This window comes from Haliotis rufescens, unplaced genomic scaffold (assembly GCF_023055435.1).
Source record: "Haliotis rufescens isolate VD_foot unplaced genomic scaffold, xgHalRufe1.0.p SCAF_94, whole genome shotgun sequence".
NCBI lineage: Eukaryota > Metazoa > Mollusca > Gastropoda > Lepetellida > Haliotidae > Haliotis > Haliotis rufescens.
In genome coordinates, this window is record NW_025964388.1 from 775,868 (window position 1) to 798,796 (window position 22,929).

The 22,929-nt window shown below is 40.3% G+C and overlaps 1 protein-coding gene across 4 annotated transcripts in view; it reads left to right on the forward strand.

Annotated features, from left to right (window-relative positions):
- The window catches only part of LOC124137666 (neprilysin-1-like), a 140,974-nt gene that overhangs the window by 81,320 nt on the left and 36,725 nt on the right, over positions 1-22,929 (forward strand). For 3 of the 4 annotated variants that reach the window (XM_048391654.1, XM_048391653.1, XM_048391655.1), the window contains exons 2-3: positions 4,642-4,786; positions 10,710-10,846. In XM_048391654.1, the coding sequence (XP_048247611.1) occupies positions 4,680-4,786; positions 10,710-10,846 (244 nt within the window). In that variant the 5' untranslated portion in view covers positions 4,642-4,679. Of the gene's footprint in view, positions 1-4,641; positions 4,787-10,709; positions 10,847-20,860; positions 20,992-22,929 lie in introns of those variants that run through there. The other variant, XM_048391656.1, reaches the window with a different exon arrangement.

Genomic DNA, 22,929 nt, shown 5'->3' on the forward strand with positions numbered 1-22,929 from the left:
TGTTGGTCAGCTTCATGATGGAGAAGACTGCCTCCGTGGTCTAGTGGTAGAGCGTTTGCCCAGAGGGCGGAAGGTCAGGGGTTTGATCCCCAGCTGCATAATACCAAAAGACTTTAAAAGATGGTACTTGTTGTTACCCTGCCTTGTGCTTGGCATTAAGGGGCTAAAACAAGGACTGGTCGGCTGAGAGTCAGTATACTGTGTCTGAGTAATGGTATCTCAGTGGGCTAGCACTATAAAATCAGCATTAGTCCGGACTAGTACAAGCAGTAAAACATACACGTCACTATATAAGTGCAACAAACTTTAATGCAACGTATAACCCCATTTCACCTCAGGGTCTCAAACCAATGAGCACAGGTGTTGACAAACCTAGAGACATTATGAGGATGAACTGGGCTTCAAACCCATGATCATTGGATTCTGACACGCCTAAGGGAAGCAACTCTGTGATACACAATGAATTGTGGAGTCTTAGACAACTGAGCCACCCATGCCCCTGTGAGTGAGTGAGTGAGTGAGTGAGTGAGTGAGTGAGTGAGCAACATTTCAAGTGAGTGAGTATTATTTTATGGTAGTCAACATTTTGAGTGAGGGAGTGAGTGAGTGAGTAGTCAGCAACATTTCGAGTGAGTGAATGAGTAAGTGAGTGTTATTTTATGGTACAGTCAACAACATTTTGAGTGAGTGAGTGAGTAACATTTCTAGTGAGTAAGTGTTATTTTATGGTAGTCAACAACATTTTGAGTGAGTGAGTTAGTGAGTGAGCAACATTTCGAGTGTGTGAGTGAGTGTTATTTTATGGTACAGTCAACAACATTTTGAGTGAGTGAGTGAGTGAGTGATATTCTATGGTAGTCAGCAACATTTCAAGTAAGTGAGTGAGTGTTATTTTATGGCAAAGTCAGCGACATTTCAACTGTCCTGTGAAATGTAGCTTAGCTTGTATATATATATATATATATTCGAGTCTGAACCAGTAAACCAGAACGAAACAGTCCACTCCATCAGGTAAAATTACCCACAATCCACTAGGTCATCATGTCACGGGTCTCTGATGACACGCAGGGCCAACTGTGGAGCTATTCTGGTACTTATTCTCAAAACTATTTGTTATTTTAGTTGTACTTTCTAAATGACCATTGGTCAGTGATAAGATGTATGACTTGTGATCTACTGCTGACTTGGAGCGAGTGAGTGAGTTTGCTTTTATGCCACTTTTAGCAATATTTCAGCAATATCACGGCAGGTGACACCAGAAATGGGCTTCACACATTGTACCCATGTTGGGAATCGAACCAACGCCTTCTCAACGTGTCATGCGAATGCTTGAACCACTTTATTTACCCATAACCTTAGAAATTAGTTAAAAAAATTGTATGTGCTTTTGCGCAAATATCACTTCACACGCACCAATGTATTGTTTCCATCATCAAGACGCCATTGTTGACATCATTTGAATCTTATTGTGACCTAGGCCAGAATGACGTGACACTAAAAATGCAATCATCGTAAGCAAAAGATTGTTGACGTCATTCGACAAATTGTGGTTTTCTTGTACAGCGGTGATGATCAGTGCATTTTCTAAAGGGGAGCTTAAAAGGATAAGGAAATATTGGGTAATATAGAAATTATTACACTCACATGTGTGTCATACTGATTTTACGAAACTTGTGTAAGAATTCAAGTATTACCCTTGCTCTTGCTTGGGAAATACAAGAATTCTGACACTTGATTTGTAAACGCAGTTTGACACACTTGCTCGTATAATGTTCTCTTTATCCTAACCCCAGCCCTTGTGGAGTGGAATAAACACTCCCATTCATGTTGCAATGTTGGAGGAAGTGCCAGTGCTGCGGGCTGCAAATGTTCCTTCACTCTGGTTAAACCTACAGCCACAAGATGATTCTCAGATCATACATGGAGCATATCTGGGATTCCAACCCAAACAAAAGGATCCTTTTCAGACATAATTATAACCACCCTTTTTGAGCCATAACCCTGCACAGCAATTGGACCACTTGGCCCATAAGCATCATTATTCTAACATTTGATATTGTGGGTCTCAGGCCTGGTATTTCTTTTACAAAAGTAATTTGTTCTTCCTTAGACTCTACCCAAAACAAAAATGTGACTCCAAACTAAGTTCCAAAATTGTGGAAAAAAGTTATTTTATTCAAAATTGTGAGGTTTTTTTTATAGTTCTTATTCCATTAAATTAAGAGGTATTTAATACTGCATTCAATATAATAAATGTAAATATATAAATAAATAAAAATTGTAAAAAATATATAAATAAATACCAATATCTGCCCAAATCAGATTTCATTGGGCGTAACACTAAGGTCTCCCCTTTTAGTCCTGTTGACATGGCAACGACAGTTACAAAGATATAATATGGGATGTATCAAATGCAATGAACAATGCTTGAATTTTTTCCACAAATGTATAAAAAGACCGCTTTAACTGCATAATTATATATAATAAATATGTTGTATACTTCGCATTTCTGAACATAATGAGTTTGTCAATTATACTGTATATTGTGCAAGTTTTCATCCCGAATTTATTGAATATATATCACCATAGCAACTACATGTATTAAGTTGTGTCACTTTTCACTTTGTATAGTTTGTGTTTTAGAACATATTGAGCTGATGTCACCATGGCAACTACAATGTAAACTTTGTTACAGAACGTATCGAATTGATGTCACCATGGCAACTACATTGTATAATTTGTTACAGAAGTCATTGAGTTAATGTCACCATGATAGCCCTATTGCATTATATGTATTATGTAACATATTGAACAGACGTCACCATGGCAACTACACAATACATTGTGTTACAGGACATATTAAATTGATGTCACAATGGTGACCATACTGTACACATTGTGTTACAGGGGTGAGTGAGTAGTGTTTTACGCCTCTTTTAGCAATATTCCACCAATATCACGGCGAGGGACACCAGAAATGGGCTTCACACATTGTACCCATATGGGGAATCGAACCCAGGTCTTTGGCGTGACGAGCGAACGCTTTAACAACTCGGCTACCCGACTGCCCCTTGTGTTACAGGCCATTACTTACTTACTTACTTACTTTGGAGATTTAACGTGCGCTTTCCGACTGATGCGTATTTCGCACACGGGCCCGGCCAGGCCATTTAATGTGTTTCCGAAAGGGGCGAAAGTGGTGTGCGCAACCCAAGAGGGGGCTTTAGGGGTTGCTTATATAGAATTTGGGAATTTTGAGATTTGGAATAGATGCCAATGGGGTAGGGGAGGAGAACTAAGGGAGCTGGGTATGGTGGATGTTTGTGTGTTTATGTAATTTTGATTTGGTGGATTATAGTGTTTTTAGATGCGTTTTATTAGTTCCGTTTTGATTAAGAATACGCCTAAGGCCTTGAAGTTTTCTAGTTTATTTTGTGGGTTTAGTATTGCTTCTAGAGTGAGAGCCTTGTTTAGATTGAGGGTGGTTTGTAATGCGGTTCGATGTGTTAGGTAGTGTGTGCAGTAGATGAGTGCGTGTTCTGGGGTTTCTAGTTGTTTGCAGTGTGGGCAGTTACCTGTAGTATGTTTTTTTATTTTTTTTAGGTGGTTATTTAGGTTGGTGTGTCCTGTTTGGAGTTTAGTGATTACTCTGTCGATTTTTTTTGATGGATGGTGAATTTTTGGTTTGGTTAGTGGTTTGCTGAGTACCTTTTTGATTTGGCTATTTGAGTTAAGATATAGGTTATGCCATTTTTTGGTGATTTTTTGCTTATTTACACTTTTAATTTCTGATTTTGAGATGGGTAAGTTTAAGCTTATTTCTGGGATTTTGAGGGATAGTTTAGCTGCCTTATCGGCGTTTTCATTACCGTATATTCCTACGTGGGCGGGTATCCACAAGAAGGTTATTTGTTTGCCTGCGTTAGTTAGGTCGTTGGAGCTTTTAAGTATTAGATTTATTAATTTAGGTCGGTTTTTGGTATTTTTGTTTTGGAGGGCTTGCAGTCCACTTAGGGAGTCGGTAAGTATTAGGATTTTATTGTGGTTTTTGGATTCTTGACTATGGAGGGCTGAGGCCATGCCCATTAGTTCTGCCGTGAATATTGATTGGTTGTTTGGGAGTCGGAAGGATTGTGTAGTTTTAGTTGGTTGTGTGGTATGGACTCCGAAACCTGTGTGTTTGGAGGTCGGATCTGAAGATCCGTCCGTGTAAATGTGACACCAATTTGGCCAATTTTCGTGTATGTATGCTAGTGTGGTGGTTTTAGCTATGTTTGGGTCGGTTTGTTTATTTATTTGGCTAGCTAGTGTTGTGTCTATTTTGGGTATTTTAAGTTTAGGGGTGAAGATATTTGATTGTTTGCAGTTTTGTTTAAGATTTTTAATTTGGTGTTCATTTAGGTAGTTTGTTATTCTTTGGGATATTGGGGTAAGTAAGGGGTGTTTACGAGATAGAGCTTGGTTTTTGGGGCTGATATTTTGGTTTATTAAGTTTTGGATTAGAGGGTTTGATTGGGATGCGGCCCAGAAATTTAAGCTTAGCTGTTCCCTGCGTAGACTTAGTGGCATTTCTCCTGTTAAGGCCGTTACAGGCCATTAAACTGATGCCCCCATGACTATACTGTCTACTTTGTGTTACAGAACGTATTGAGCTGTTGCCCACGACAGGCCAGGACTCCATGGCTGCCAGCGTCAACGGGTCGCCCCAGTTCCCACCCCCCCAGATGAATGGCCAGGTCAACTACGTGACGGCCGAGGAAGGAGGGACGCAGGTGGCATATGCTGGGTAGGTCACCAGGTCACCAGCATGCAATGCATGTGTGCGTGCGTGCGTGCGTGCGTGCGTGCGTGCGTGCGTGCGTGCGTGCGTGCGTGCGTGCGTGTGCGTGCGCACATGTGTGTGTGTGTGTGTGCTTGTACTAGTCCGGACTGATGCCGATTTATAGTGCTAGCTCACTGAGATACCACGCCGCAGTTTAACATGAATACCCCACTCAGACACAGTATACTGATTCTGAGCCAACCAGTCCTTGTTTTAGCCCTTAATGTTGAGCGCCAGGCAGGATAACAATAAGTACCATCTTTTAATGTCTTTTGGCATGACGCGGCCAGGGATCGAACCCCTGACCTTCCGCCCTCCGGGCGACGCTCTACCACTAGACCACGGAGGCAGTCCCCTACCAAAGTACCACAGAATAAAATACTATTGCCCCAAGAACAAACTACCAATCAAAAAGCATAGACCACACTGCATATACAGTTTACCCAACAAACATGTCTCAAAGCTCCAATTTCAAAATGTTAACCTAAAGAATATGGATCAGATCCCACTCTATCGACAAACATGACATGGAATAATGTTTACACTACTGATTCAAAGAACATGATGAAGCCTGTCACTAGCATCTTGTCCACCATTACACAATGAGCCTCTAACACCATCTACACTGATCGATGAGAACCCAATCTTTACTTCCATACATTATTTAGGCTCAAAACAAAATATGTGCTTAATGTCTCATTCAAGCACTCATAATGACGTGCATGCACGTGTGTGTGTGTGTGTGTGTGGCTGCTTGTACTAGTCCAACTAAAGCTGATTTTATAGTGCTAGCCCACTGAGATACCATGCCGCAGTTTAACATGAATACCCCACTCAGACACAGTATACTGACTCCGGGCCGAACAGTCCTTGTTATAGCCCCTTAATGCCGAGCGCCAGGCAGGGTAACAACTACCATCTTTTAACGTATTTTGGTATGACGTGGCCGGGGATCGAACACCAGACCTTCCGCTCAACGGGCAGAACCTCTACCACTAGAGGTATTTTTAAGGGGAATAGGCGGCCCAGTCATCTAAGGCCCTACACTTCACTGCTGCATCCTTACTTGCTGGTCAGAAATCTATGATTGTGGGTTTGAATCCTGATTCACCCTTATTATGCTTCTATCAAGCATCATACCCGTGCTTGTGGGTGTCACCAAACTGGTAAATGTCTAAGACCTAGCACTTTGGCTTTCCTCCCACATCAAGCTGACAATACAACTCAACACTGTATGAAACCCAACTCACTCACTCACTCAAAGGATTTTATGTTATTGGGCGCCGCTCTACCACTAGACCACTATTTGGTGTACATACAGTTAGTAGAGGGGATCAACACATATCTTCCATTTTTTGCTATTATGTTGGGGGGATGGGGTGGGGGGCCCAGTTGGCTAAGGCGCCGCGATTCGCTGTGAAGAGTTGCGTCACTTTGTCACACCAACCTTTTGAAACCTATAATTGTGGATTCGAATCCCGGTTCGCCCCAATTATGTTTCTAGGTTTGTCAGCACCATATCCATGCTCGTTGGTTTCACCAAAGTGGTAAACGTCTGAGATCTGCGTCACTTTAGGCTTTTCTCCAGCCATAACCTTACACGTCGTGATGTAGCTGGAATACTGTTAAAAGCGGCGTTAACCCAACTCACTCACTCACTCACTGCTATTACGTTGACCTTGATTTGTCCTCACATTTCTCATCGCACTATACACATCACCTCCTCAGAATACCCCAATGAAAACAATGATGACACCTAAATTTGTTCTAGTCGTTTAAATCTGATTTTCAAGATGGCTACCTTGCAAGCCATATTAAGAAGCGAATTATTGCCATTACTATGAAGTCATTTGTGTTCAAAATATGATGAAATGTTGCTACATGTGTAGTTCTCAACATCTGTTTTCAGCAACATCTTAAATGCTCTTAATTCTCCCAAAAAGCATATTTGTTTGGTTTGTGATGCATATCATCGATCCCAGTTACGTGGATAAATGCTCGTGATATCAATCACTGGATTGTCTGGTCCACACTTGATTATTTACAGACCGCCGTCATTTAGTTGGAATATTGCTGAGAGCGGCATTAAACAACAAACCAACCAACCAAAGCATATTTGGCTCTGTAAATGGAACTTGGCACGGACGATTCTCCTGATGATGCCATCATATGTTGCTGAAATCATAAGATGTTAGTGTTTAGTGTTTAGTGTTTGTGTTTAGTGTCAGTGTTTAGTCCTCGTATTTAGGCAGAACATATTTCAATGGCAATGTTGACAGCAGCTTTTGAGTGTCTGTCTTTGTTGACATTTGAAACTGTTGACAACATATTCAGGTGAGCTACAGTGCCGTGGCTCTAATTTTATTGACTGCAATCCCAGTACACACTATCATGTAGTTTACAGTTAGGGGTGACTATCAAGTACATATCTTTTGTGATAGTTCAAAACACTATTATAATACTATGAACAGTCAAATATAACCAAAGTTATATATGGAATAACACTTTCTTTGTAAAGTACAGATTCTCGTAATTTTGGGGTCCTATCTGATATAAAAATACAAATATATGAAAATGAAATTATGGTTTTACAATTTTAGTACATAATGACGAGGGATGGTCAGGTAGCCTAGTGGTTAAAGCGTTAGCTCGTCACACTGAAGACCCGGGTTCGATTCCCGACATGGGTACAATGTGTGATGCCCATTTCTGGTGTCCCCCGCCGTGATATTGCTGGAGTATTGCTAAAAGCGGCTTAAAACCATACTCACTCACTCACTCACATAATGACGAACAAAGTTCTTGCAGATGCTAAAGAAAGTTGAACAACAGTTGTACCACAAAGAATCACTTGGAAATGGCTTCTTCAAATTCTGTGAAAAACAACCCCCTTTTAATGAGAAAACATTAGGCCAATCACAATGTAGGAAAACGAACACGTCTATCCAATAAATCAGTTGGTTTTTGACTGTGGTGTGGTGATTATTCCTCCAGGTCAGGTAATCAATTACTTGTAAGTATCTTCCAAATGTCAAGTAGGCGGACTGACACTATCAATATTGACCTCTAGTACTTGACCCTGCATCCTGTCTCCAAATCTCAGACAGCATTGCAAGAGCTTGAGGTTCATTAAAGACCAACCATTCTATATTCAGAGAAATCTGGGACTTTTGCTTGAAACAGAATTTTCTTTTTTTGACAGCACTTCAAACAGGCATTTTTTTAGTCTGTAGTAAAACACTTTTTTCACAACCCATTTTTTCAGAACATTGAGTTTATCCAGTGAACCCTTGTTTACATGCTTTTCTTGGGACAAATCTTTTTTTTTTCAAGGACTACATATTTGAAAACAAAATCCCACCCCACCCTAAGACTATCCAATGATCAGGCCCTTGGTTTAAAAAACAAAATTTTAACTCACATAGGTTATAAAACATTAATGTTAACTCATATAGGTTATAAAACATAAATGTTAACTCATATAGGTTATAAAACATTAATGTTAACTCACATAGTTTATAAAACATTAATGTTAACTCATATAGGTTATAAAACATTAATGTTAACTCACATAGGTTATAAAACATAAATGTTAACCCACATAGGTTATAAAACATAAATGTTAACTCACGTAGGTTATAAAACATAAATGTTAACTCAAATGGGTTATAAAACATAATGTTAACTCACGTAGGTTATAAAACATAAATGTTAACTCACATGGGTTATAAAACATAAATGTTAACTCACAAGGGTTATAAAACAAAAATGTTTTATCTCACATAGGTTATAAAACATAAGTGTTAACTCACATAGGTTATAAAACAAAACATTAACTCACATAGGTTATAAAACATAAATGTTAACTCACATAGGTTATAAAACAAATGTTAACTCACATAGGTTATATAACAAAACATTAACTCACATAGGTTGTAAAACATAAATGTTAACTCACATCGGCTAAAATAACATGTGCAGGGAACATATTACACATTGTTTTATGGATAAGCTAAATATGTGATTATGAGTGAGTGAGTGAGTGAGTGATCGAGTGAGTGAGTGAGTGATCAAGTGAGTGATCGAGTGAGTGAGTGAGTGATCGAGTGAGTGAGTGAGTGAGTGAGTGAGTGAGTGAGTGAGTGAGTGAGTGAGTGAGTGAGTGAGTTGAACGCTGTTATATCCCAGCATCCCAACTTGATGTGGGAGGAAACCCCAATTACAAAGCGATGCAGGAATTAGACGTCGACCACTTTGGTGAAACCCATGATCTGATGAGTGACAAACCTAGATACATAATCAAGGTGAACCAGGATTTAACTCATGATTGTAGGTTACTGGTACACCTAAGGGAGGCAACTCTTCACAGTCAATTGCACTTCATGAGGTGAATGGGCAAGCTGTGCCCCCACTTTGATTACGATATTTCATAAATACTTCCAATCAGATGAAAACACAGTAATTCAGACATTTTGGCAAGACCTCCCTTCTCCCAGTCAAAGCAAGCATTTCCACTTTTATTAATGAGAACAAATTAATTAACTCTTTTTAATAGTAAATACAAAATTATTATCCAGTGGGCATTTTTTTTCTCTAAAAAACGTTGGGTTTATATAAGAAATACCTCTAGCAAAGAGATATAATGAAAAAGATAATGTATTATTCGGGTAATTATAATAATTTGTCATGCTCTCTCCCAGCTCTGATGAATCAATACAACTCGTGCCTGATGCAATAAAACATGGATGATGCATAACTGTTTGTCTAAGCAGTGAAAGGTCGTCTTGAATTAATGATGAATGTGTCTAGGTTTGACCTACAAATGTTCACTCGAATCAGTTTAGATTATTTTCTCAACATGAAATTGACAAGTGCATGGAGTTTATAACAGCATGTCATGTTAAATTGTCATCAGTCAATCTCTCCTTTCAAACTTCTTGAAGTCAAATGAAGGCTTTGAAGACATATTTAAGAAAAATAAAAATTATTTTTTGTTTTTTAGCCCAACTGTGTTAATGTTTTTGGTTTTTTTCAACTTAATAAAAAGTTTAAAAAAAACAAAAAACATTAACACAGTGGGGCTAAAAGACATAAAATGTTTACTCACATTGGCTAAGAAAAAATATAATTTTAATTCTCATGGGCTAAAAACATAAAACGCTTACTCACATGGGCTGACCAAAAATATAATGTCAACTCACAACAGCTAAAAAACATAAAATGTTAACTTACATGGGCTAAAAAACAAAACATTAGATATCTCTTATCTAAAAGCACTTATTTCAAAATTGAATAGAGGTATCTATTCTACAGTAAGAGTACGTCAAATTTCCAAACATGGTAGTTTATCGTCTCAAGGCATCTGCTGCATGTTCAATTTTGGAGTGATCTCGAACTTTGGCTCACTAATTATCTTTCACAAAAAATTAAATTGACAAAATATCTTATTTGGTTTGGTTCTAACTACTCTAATACTTTAATAAATCATATACTTTCTTTGGGGAAAAAGGCATATTCATGTTTGTGGAATCAAAGGAATCAAACCGAAAATATATGTACTTTTAAAACTAATTAAAAGAGTGTATTCAAATTTATTGATATAAAAAAGGATGACTTAATAACAAAAAATGGTCACTTTTATTCTCAGCATATGATTCTTAGATCTCTGTTGATACATGCTATGTTTGAGTCTGATTGTGTGTTGCAACATTTTTAGTTTGAAATGTGACAATGTTTGTGTCCAAACCTTTCAATTTTAACATGTTTAAAGAGTCTAGTGTGGCATTCTATGCAATCCGAAATATGTTTTTTAAAGAATACTGTATTACTCTGGGAACAATAAAGATTTAATAAAAAAACGTCTGCTGCATGTCTCCATGTGTTTCAGACCCCCCCAGAAGTCGGGGAAGTGGAAGCCAACGTGGCTGGGAGGCTGGACGCGCATGGAGGTGCTCTTCCTCATCCTCAGTCTCTGCCTCGCCATCATCATCGTTGTCCTCATTGTTGTCATCGTCGCCACAAATGGTATGAACCTTGTGTTTTCTCCCCTTCTGATAGTCCTACAGTCACCTGAATGTCTTCAATTGCACGACTCAAAAGAAGTTAAAGAACACCCTTTTATTTAAATATGATTATAGTGAGTCATTATCCATCTTCACGAGGCAAGAGCGTCCAGTCGCCTATATCAATGTCTTGTTTCCACCCTTGCCACATCAAGCCCTCTTTCCTGTGCTAAATATGATTGGACTATCACACATATCGATAGTCCAATCAGAAAACGTTCACAAAATCAACATCCACGACTGGAACACCATCGTATGAAAGTGATTTACCGCGGTCTTTGTTGACACGAATATGTCTTTTACATCTTTTAAACCCCCCAACAACTGCCTCTGTTTCTGGGATGATATCACAAATGTTTTCGTTATCTGATCGACTAGGTCGTCGCCTATGGTAGTCGCCATTTTTGTGCAGCTACGAGATAAGAACAGCGTTCTGATTGGATGCCGCGTTTTCATTACAAGGGGCACAACTTGTGATCTACGCGATGTGGCGCCAGGGTCGAGCCAAGAAAGTGGCCTTGTTGTGGCAAAGGTAGAAACGAGAGTTTGATATAGGCCAGTGGACACGCTGGCCCCAGGAAAATGGTCATTATCTTGTTTTGAGTAGTATATTTACAAGAAATATCACATGTGAAGTAAAGATCATACAGTATTACCCCATGACCATTGTTGCAATGATATCATCGTGGTCACAGTTGCTCCGAATCATGAATATGCCGCTCTTGTGACGCTTCCACATACAACCACAAAGCTCCATAATTTCTATTGGTGGGACAATCACTTACTTCTTGACACAAGTATCAATCACAGTCAGACAGATCCCCTTGTAACAACAGGCATTAAAACACCAACAATTTCATTAGAGTTTGAAAAACTACTTTTTCTCTACTTCATGACAATGTCGGAAATTATAGTGACAAGTTGGTATGGACAAATAAATAACTTTCATGCCATTCAAGACGAATAGTAGCTTTCGGATTTATATTTTTTCGCATTTCATCAGTATGATTTTGCAGCAAACGGACTATAGTTCCTGTCGATCACTTAATATCCCAGCTCTAGAAGTTCCTACAATATATATATTGATGGCGGCCTCATTCCACAGGACAACAGTGAGTGAGTGAGTTGGGTTTATCGCGACTTTTAACATTACTCAAGTTATATCACGGCGTGTCAGCTTATTGTGGGAGGAAAGCCCGAAGTGATGCAGGTCTCAGACATTTACCACTTCAGTGAAACCCATGAGCGCGGGTATGGTGCTGACAAACCTAGAAACATAATCTGGGCGAACCGGGATTCGAACCCACAATCATAGGTTTCTGGCATGCCCAAGGGACGCAACTCTGCACAGCGAATCACGGCGCCTTAGACGACTGGGCCACCCGTGCCACCTCCACAGAACAACAAAATATAGTTCTGTGAAGTCTATGGTTAAAGTATTACTACATAGCCGATAGTGACAAGTGACACATTTAATGAAAATATACGACACATGCTTACAGTTGCCGACACACAGATGAAATACAGACAAATGAATGGCATAAGTCACTTCCTGGTTGAAAGGGGATTGTCAGGGGGCATTTAGCACACGATAGAGTTTAATGTATAACATTAGGAAGAGAATTTATGGATGTCAACTTCTTTATTATGAGGAACACAACGTTTTGGAGTATATGCTTACTCCTTCATCATGTGAATGAATGCCATGAGGCAGAGAGCGTGTACATGTAAGAGCAACAAAAGTAATACGATAACAAAAGGTGAAAACTTAACAAGGGAAGCCAACAGATAATTGGCGCTGATAGGCGATAAGCAAAGGACAATGGAAGCCAGCACTTTACAGTAATTAGCGCTGATAGTTATGGACAACTGAAAGCCAGGACTAAATTATCACTGATAGGTAAATGAGGGTAATTAGCACTGAAGGTAAACAGGAGGCTGGGGGTAATTAGCAGTGATAGGTAAATGGGGGTAATTAGGACTGAAGGTAAACAGGAGGCCGGGGGTAATTAGCACTGATTGGTAAATGGGAGGCCGTGGGTAATTAGCACACTGATAGGTAAATGAGGGTAATTACCACTGAAGGTAAACAGGAGGCCGGGGGTAATTAGCACTGATAGGTAAACAGGAGGCCAGGGTAATTAGCACTGATAGGTAAACAGGAGGCCGAGGGTAATTAGCACTGATAGGTAAATGAGGGTAAATAGCACTGAAGGTAAACAGGAGGCCGGGGGTAATTAGCACTGATAGGTAAACGGGAGGCCGGGGGTAATTAGCACTAATAGATAAACAGGAGGCCAGGGTAATTAGCACTGATAGGTAAACAGGAGGCCGGGGGTAATTAGCACTGATAGGTAAATGAGGGTAAATAGCACTGAAGGTAAACAGGAGGCCGGGGGTAATTAGCACTGATAGGTAAACGGGAGGCCGGGGGTAATTAGCACTAATAGGTAAACAGGAGGCCAGGGTAATTAGCACTGATAGGTAAATGGGAGGCCAGGGTAATTAGCACTGACAGGTAAACAGGAGGCCGGGGGTAATTAGAACTGAGGGGTAAACAGGAGGCTGGGGGTAATTAGCACTGATAGGTAAACAGGAGGCCGGGATAATTAGCACTGATAGGTAAACGGGAAGCCGGGGGTATTTAGCACTGATAGGTAAACAGGAGGCTGGGGGTAATTAGCACTGAAGGTAAACAGGAGGCCGGGGGTAATTAGCACTGAGGGGTAAATGAGGGTAATTAGCACTGAAGGTAAATGGGAGGCTGGGGGTAATTAGCACTGATAGGTAAACGGGAGGCCGGGGGGTAATTAGCACTGATAGGAAAACGGGAGGCCGGGGTAATTAGCACTGATAGGTAAACGGGAGGCCGGGGTAATTAGCACTGATAGGTAAATGAGGGTAATTAGCACTGAAGGTAGATAGAGTTTTATGTATAACATTAGGGAAGAGATTTTAGGGATGTCAACTTCTTTATTATGAGGAACACAAAGTTTTGGAGTATATGCATACTCCTTCATCCGGAGGCTGGGGGTAATTAGCACTGATAGGTAAACGGGAGGCCGGGGTAATTAGCACTGATAGGTAAATGGGAGGCCAGGGGTATTTAGCACTGATAGGTAAATGGGAGTCCGGGGGTAATTAGCACTGATAGGTAAACAGGAGGCCGGGGGTAATTAGCACTGATAGGTAAATGGGAGGCCGGGGGTAATTAGCACTGATAGGTAAACAGGAGGCCGGGGGTAATTAGCACTGATAGGTAATGGGTGGCCGGGGGTAATTAGCACTGATAGGTAAATGAGGGTAATTAGCACTGAAGGTAAATGGGAGGCCGGGGGGTAATTAGCACTGAAGGTAAATGGGAGGCTGGGGGTAATTAGCACACTGATAGGTAAACGGGAGGCTGGGGGTAATTAGCACTGATAGGTAAACGGGAGGCCGGGGGGTAATTAGCACTGATAGGAAAACGGGAGGCCGGGGTAATTAGCACTGATAGGTAAACGGGAGGCCGGGGTAATTAGCACTGATAGGTAAATGAGGGTAATTAGCACTGAAGGTAGATAGAGTTTTATGTATAACATTAGGGAAGAGATTTTAGGGATGTCAACTTCTTTATTATGAGGAACACAAAGTTTTGGAGTATATGCATACTCCTTCATCCGGAGGCTGGGGGTAATTAGCACTGATAGGTAAACGGGAGGCCGGGGTAATTAGCACTGATAGGTAAATGGGAGGCCAGGGGTATTTAGCACTGATAGGTAAATGGGAGGCCAGGGGTATTTAGCACTGATAGGTAAATGGGAGTCCGGGGGTAATTAGCACTGATAGGTAAACAGGAGGCCGGGGGTAATTAGCACTGATAGGTAAATGGGAGGCCGGGGGTAATTAGCACTGATAGGTAAACAGGAGGCCGGGGGTAATTAGCACTGATAGGTAATGGGTGGCCGGGGGTAATTAGCACTGATAGGTAAATGAGGGTAATTAGCACTGAAGGTAAATGGGAGGCCGGGGGGTAATTAGCACTGAAGGTAAATGGGAGGCTGGGGGTAATTAGCACACTGATAGGTAAACGGGAGGCTGGGGGTAATTAGCACTGATAGGTAAACAGGAGGCCGGGGTAAATGGCACTGATAGGTAAACTGGAGGCCGGGAGTAATTAGCACTGATAGGTTAACAGGAGACCGGGGGTAATTAGCACTGATAGGTAAACAGGAGGCCGGGGTAATTGGCACTGATAGGTAAACAGGAGGCCGGGGTAATTGGCACTGATAGGTAAACTTGAGGCCAGGGGTAATTAGCACTGATAGGTTAACAGGAGACCGGGGGTAATTAGCACTGATAGGTAAACGGGAGGCCGGGAGTAATTAGCACTGATAGGTTAACAGGAGACCGGGGGTAATTAGCACTGATAGGTTAACAGGAGGTTGGGGGTAATTAGCATTGATAGGTTAACAGGAGGCCGGGGGTAATTAGCACTGATAGATAAACAGGAGGCCGGGGTAATTAGCACTGATAGGTAAACAGGAGACCGGAGGTAATTAGCACTGAAGGTAAATGGGAGGCCGGGGGTAATTAGCACTGATAGGTAAACAGGAGGCCGGGGTAATTAGCACTGATAGGTAAACAGGAGGCCGGGGGTAATTAGCACTGATAGGTAAATGGGAGGCTGGGGGTAATTAGCACTGATAGGTTAACAGGAGGTTGGGGGTAATTAGCATTGATAGGTTAACAGGAGGCCGGGGGTAATTAGCACTGATAGGTAAACAGGAGGCTGGGGGTAATTAGCACTGATAGGTTAACGGGAGGCCGGGGGTAATTAGCGCTGATAGGTTAACAGGAGGCCGGGGGTAATTAGCAGTGATAGGTTAACAGGAGGCCGGGGGGAAATTAGCACACTGATAGGTAAACATTGCCATTACTCCAGGGTTTAATCTCTTTCTGAACAGCTATGAAAATTTTATACAATTTTCAAGAATACTGTAAATCATGGAATAAATGCATCACTAAATTAATGCAAGTGCCAATCTCTAGCCTATACATCATGAAAGTAATTTGATCAGCCCTGCTTTTGTAATACACCACTGATCAGAAATATGACAACACAAAGACTTTGGACTTAGTATTTTATGATATGTAATGGTGATGGCAGTTTTATAGAATAACATTGTTTTATTTGCACACTTTACCTCTCCCATCCATGAAACCAGTAACTAGAAATTCCAAATAAGGCATATGCTAATTAGATAGGTCAGGTCAACCAATAAAGATTGTACAGGTTCCAAGTGTTGTTACATAAGTTAACGCAATCCTCGGTCGCTGATGACATAAAAACCAGAATGTTATACAAACTGCTGTGCAATCTGGCATTCATTGACCTTTCAACTTTGGGGTTCTTTTATGTACAAACTTCTGCTAGGACGGGTAACTCAGGTACTCTGTTTGGGTGGGTACTGAGTAGGACCTGGGTACCTACAGGACTACAGGACCCGTGGTTATAGGGCTAGGACGGGTAACTCAGGTACTCGGGTCGGGTGGGTACTGAGTAGAACCCGGGTACCCACAGGACCGCCCGGACCCGTGGTTAGTCACATGATTTTATTGTTTAATGGCAAAAATTATCTCGAACTCTATGGTTACACTATAAGTGACAAATGTTCCCATTTCTTTCTGACTATACACCCATTTCTTCTGACTTTATATGTTTGCATAATGATAAAACTTCAGTCAACTTCAGTGTATGCATGACCAGATCAGTTTATACGAGTATCTAAATTTATTTTGACAGGAGTACGGTCAAACGTTTCCCAATGAAACATTCTATATCTATCTCTTGAGACCTACAGCGGGTACCCTGGTAGGGTCAGGTAATAGGGGGTTGGGTACCCAGGTAGTAAATTTGGACTTGTTCAGCCCTATTAAATACATATTGTTCTTTGTTTTATTTGGCATATCTTCATTACGTATATACATCAGAATTATTTACAGACGTTTGGTTTTTTTATTTAAGTTTATTATTTTTCTTATTCATATCATTGCTGGGGAGATATGGTATGGTTTAACACCCAATAATATTTTACATGAATTATTGTAAGATTTTGTCAAAATAGAAAAGATTAAATAGTACTTTTCAAAATCTGATATACCACCTTTAACAATTTCTGAAAGTGATATGTGAATATCATATAAAACTGAAAATATCAGTAACCATAGCGATAATTTACAGCCTCCCTATGTTGTCTTCACCTATAGTCATGAAACATCTATTTATGTTTCCTCCAAAGAAACATCTGCGACCATGTGTCATGTATTGGTGGATAGCAGGAGAACCACCAGAATAGACATGTATATATTCCTCCTGTATATATGCCTCCTCCACCGCACGGTCCTACATGCAGGAGGCTGTCACTGCCTTCTTGAAATGTCAGCACTATGCATGTTCTCCAAGCAGGCATCAGCTGATATATACACCATGTGGTTCATATGGCATTTGAACATTTACAATACACATTACCGGTGTAAACAATCTCCTTTCTCTAAACTTCACAGGGAGTTCTGTAGAAAACATAAAAGGTTATCAGTTTGTTGCCAAGGATATGAAAGATATCTCAAAATGATGTCATCGTGGTTTGGTTGCTAGACGTACTCCACAAAGTCCATGCGGTTAAATATGGCATTAAAAAAAAAAATGGCATTAATAATATATCTAGTCATGTTGATCCGTTTATTCGTATGTTGTGGTTTATTGTATTAATTGTTGTTTCAATAAAATGCGTGCATGCGTGCGTGCGTGCGTGCGTGCGTGCGTGCGTGCGTGCGTGTTATTTAGAATGATGTAACTTGGGGATAGTTTACTTTGGCATTTTAGTTCAAATCATTATTACATAAATACATAAATAATCTCCTTTCTCTAAAGTTCACAATGAGTTATGTAGGAAACATAAAAGATTACTGGTTTGTTGCCAAGGATCATCCATCACCACTCGCCCCTTTCCGTAACCTGCAAGAAGACTCGTCCCCCCTATCGATGAATGTTATGTGCGAAAATCCGACAAACCAATCAGAATGCGCGTATGATTTCAAGTTTTCGTCAAAGAATACCTCAGAAATAATTTGTGATTTTACATATGTCTTGCATCTAAAAATATACCCAAGACACAGTTTCATGTGTTCAATCATACTGTATAATTCCGCATGTCCTGATGTGCTTTAAATTACATCTGAAATATATATAATATATGGGGAAATATATGTGAACCATTTCGCAACTAGTTGACCATTTTTTTTGGTATGCCCGTTTGCGCTAAGACGGAACCCAGTCGCAAAAATGGCCACGAGAGGGGCACGAGTCGCAATTCGGCTTGACCCAGAATAACACGATTTGGTCACGAATGGCCAAGGATATCACCAGATACGTTTAAAAGATACTTCATCCAGGCATCAAAGTTGAACAATCGAAATGGCTGATATCTCAAAATGATGTTATTGTGGTCTGGTTCTATATGACTTCATGGTATTCACATGTAACATACTTGAATTTCATTGGTCAGTGACGTTGTGATAAATGTCCATATACCCCGCTACAGCAAAGCACACACAGAAGCTACATCACACTATATTCCCCGAGGGTTAACCTTACAACTTGTGACATACTACTACTAATAATAATGATAATAATCCATATCAATATTGTTCCATATCCACACCCTAAAGCATGCTCATGGTGCTACAAGTTATTACAAGTTCATCAAAAGTCAGAATACACTCAAACTGCATTCTCAACTTCCTGGGGAGTATTAAAAAATATCACGATACGAATCTGTGTAACTGGATTTAGAAAATGAAATTAGGTCGTTAAAATTGAAAAATTTAATTTGGTCTATTATCAGTCACAATAACTAATATACATTCCAAAAAAGATAAAATATCAAATAATTAAAATTACAAAAGGTATATAATTCTCATTTTGGTATAAATAATCAGTTACGGAATTGATACCATAAAGTAACCGACATTATGCAGCCAATAGTGACACCTTATCTTCAGCATCTTGTTTTACCTACATTCCTATGACCAATTACTTGGAGTCTGTTGCTCAATGGGCAGATAGGCTGGCAGACAGCCAGGCTACACACAATCACCTGTTGGAAATTGATGTTGCTTTCTTGCTAAACAATACTAAGCACATCTGGAGATACGGTGAGATCATCTACTGTAGATCATGCAATAAACGCACCTACATAGACATTGATGCATTGGGTAAGTTGCACTAACTCCATGAGAACCACCGGCCTGGGTGTTTTCCAGCCTGTCAAAGCAATAGTTATCAGATCCAATATAATTTATTTTACCGACAAGTTTTAACATCACACTGTAAAAGAATTAAAAAAAATCAAAATTGATAGAAAACAGTTGTTGGATTGAGCTGAAGTTAGCTTGAGCTATGTCACGGAAAAAGCGTGCAGCTTTTTGCTTTGAAGCGGGTTATAAGGGATTTAATCTGCCTCTGAGAAATCCATGTGCAGCCTGATTTGTGCTTGGCGGGTTATAAGAGATTTATTCCCCCGCTGAGAAATTTATTCCTCTCCAAGGCGGGGTACACAGTATTTTATCAAGATCATGTTTTATCCCACTAATGCCAAGCGCCAGGCAGGGTAACAACAAGTACCATCTTTAAACATCTTTTAGTATGACGCAGCCGGTGATCGAGCCACAACCTATTGTTTTCTAGGTAGATGCTCCAGCCACTACATGGAGGATGGGGCTGGGACGGGGAACTCGGGTTGGGTGGTTCCTAAGTAGGACCCAGGTACCCACGGGACTACCCGGACCCGTGGTTAGTCACGTGATATATTGTTAATGACAACAACTCACTGTAGCTCAGTGGTTACACTTCAAGTTGGTAAACTTTCTGACAATGAACACATTCTTTTTTACTTGTATATGTGTGAGCAGAGATAAAGCTTCAGTCAACTTCGGGGTGGTCAGGTAGCCTAGTCGTCAAGCCGAAGACCCGGGTTCGATTCCCGACATGGGTACAATGTGTGAAGCCCATTTCTGGTGCCCCCTGTCGTGATATTGCTGGAATATTGCTAAAAGCGGCGTAAAACAATACTCACTCACTCAGTCAACTTCCATGATATGATCGTTTGATACACGAATCTAAACAGTTTTTGCCAGGGCTGCGGTAAAACAATTCCCAACTCTTGAGACCTGCAGCGGGTACCCGGGTACGGTCGGGTTATTGGGGGGTCGGGTACTGGGTAATAAATTTGGACTCGTCCCAGCCCTGATGGAGGAGGCAGGTCAATTTCACAAAGAATTGTCAACCCTACATGGAAACTTCACTGAAGTCACTAGAGTTTAGATGACAAATTGTTATCAATCTGTGACATCATCTTCTGGGCAGTATTCGAAATAACAGCCTGCCCGTAGGACAGTGGCAGGTAGATCTTGCGTCAGGCCGTAGTTTCAAACTTCCGATGGCCCTTATGGCCTGCAGTAAATTTAGGTATCGATTTATCACAATAAGCTGCAGGTTATTAAATGAGGGCCTGAAGAGTTTAGTCAGCTTCTAACGTCTGTGGGTCCTGATGTTAGCCTGGCAAATGTTTTGGTTCCAAACACTGCTTTATGGGTGTGCTGCTGTCGGATGATGGCTGTAGGTTGTTTATTGTGGGATATACGGTACAACAGGATGGTTCTTATTACAGGTACAGGACATCCTGTTTCATGAGATTAACCCATTAACCACCTACAGATGAATGAGATTGGTTGGAACTCTACAAAACCTTGGTTACGATTTACTTAAATTCACTGCAAGTATGACCATCCATATAATTCAGAATTTAAAATCTGAAAATCATCTGAAATGTGAATTGAGATATTCACACAAAAATTATAAATTGCTTTTTTCTGAAAGACACACTTGGTGTTCCTAGTGTTAAGGTATGCATGACGTATGCTGATCGTGTCTGATACAAACAGCTGACAGCCCCGTACGTTCTTTAGTCTCTGGTAGTTTAACAGGAGGTGGGGTTTATTTGTTCACCGTGCTATACATTTGTAGAGTTTGGTACAAATTGTCTCTCTGATTTCACTTCTGACAAGGTAAGAATGTATGAATTTATCCATATACATGTATATATATACCACCTTGCATTTTGGTTTTCACTGATTTTTTAATTCCTACATGTTCAACCATTGCACAATAATCTAATCAGATGGTGTTTATTCGTTTTCATTTAAAGAACAAAACCTCCCATTTAATAAAATTTGAAAAATGTACGGATACAAAAGAAATCACTTTAACATTCTTTTCTTAAATGTCTAAACATTGTAAAGTATTTTTTCTGATAGCATGCTTAGGGTATTATTTTTTTGTACAAAATTTCTACTTTATACAAATTTAAAACACAACTGATGATTTTTGTTTCAAGAACATGCAGAATTTTAAGAAGGGAATTGACATTCTCTAGCACACACAAAAAAAACCCACCTCATTTTTTAAAGACAAAGTTGACCTTTACTTCCTTGTCTCAGTTTTTTTCTTCAAGATAACAAATTGATCATCTTCAGCTGATTTTATACAAAGCATGAGTGAATTTCCTGATATTGGCGTCTTTCAAAATGTCAGCAGATCTGGCACACAGACTCGGAACGTGGTTTCTCCATGATCCTCGAGAAGGAGTTGTGTGCACTGTATGCCAGAGGAAGTTTTTGTCCCGGTGGCTAATATGGATCCCCATCATTATCGTTCCTGTCTGTTGATAAAGCAATCTCTGACCTTTTTAAAAGTTTCTGAGTAAACCACCCCTTGACCTCTTTGGAAAGTATGCTTCGCGGTTTCATATTCAGCCAGCATTGTGTTCCGGGAATCGTTTACAATTTTCATTTGTTCAGTGAAATCAGGTCCTCTATGGAACTATGTGTAATTACTCCAGTTTGTGGACACTGATGGATACGTGTAAGGTGAGCCATATGTGGGGCTTGTTTAGCTTGTCTGAAGCAACAAGGGATTATGATGATATCGTGGCCATAAAATGTCTGTGTCCCGTGATGGGATTCGAACCACGGACCTTCTGATCACAGGTCGGACGCCTTGTCCACATGACCAAAGAGGTTAACCCCGTCAGGAAGCTGACAAGGTAAGGATGTCATCTGTGGGATGACTCCACACCCTGCTACACTGACACCTTTGGAAAAAATAGGGCCAAGCAGTACTACCGTATTCGACGTAATAAGCGCCCCGCTCTAATAAGCGCCCACGGCGATATTTGCTAATATATTGGCTAGTGAACAAACCCAATTGGCACCCCTGCCGATTGATCAATGTACACAAGACTTATTTATTCGTGTAAAATACGCACTCGTGTGTTATATGCACCCTTAATTATGGGCAAATAAATTCTGGAAAAGTATATCTGTCGCATATAAACATTTCAGGCTGTCAGCATAAACCACGAAATATATCTTTTAACTCTGTATTTTTTCACTAAAATAATATTCTAATAAGAGCCCCCTATTTCTAATTTTGAGAGCGCCCTGGGCGCTTATTACGTCGAATATGGTATTAAAAAAGGTTAAGGATGACCCGATTCTTTCATATCACTGTAGTTAACCTGGGCAATGCCATTTGAGTGGTACATACCGGCTAAGATATTTGTTTGAGACAGAATGTTCACTCAGCAATTTAAACGTACCATTTGTTTTTTACCCACAATAATTTTTTTTTCAGAACATCCAAAAATATTTTGGTAGCAGGACAATTTATTTTTCCAGCATTTTGGGGAACGGATCACATTTCCAAAAGAAGGCCAGGCCTATACGAAATAATATGGTTGGCCTCTTATAGTTTTCTTTTAGAGTCGAGTTGATAAAGTACCCAGTAGATTAGAAAGATTATTCATTTGGGTGGACATTGCAGAGGTATGCTGCCATGGGGGTTCCTTCAGAGCAGACAGTCTGGCAAGCAGCGCTAGTATAGAATCCTAAAGATGACAGGAACTGTTATTGTGCTAAGGGTTGATAATCGTCTGACATTGACAT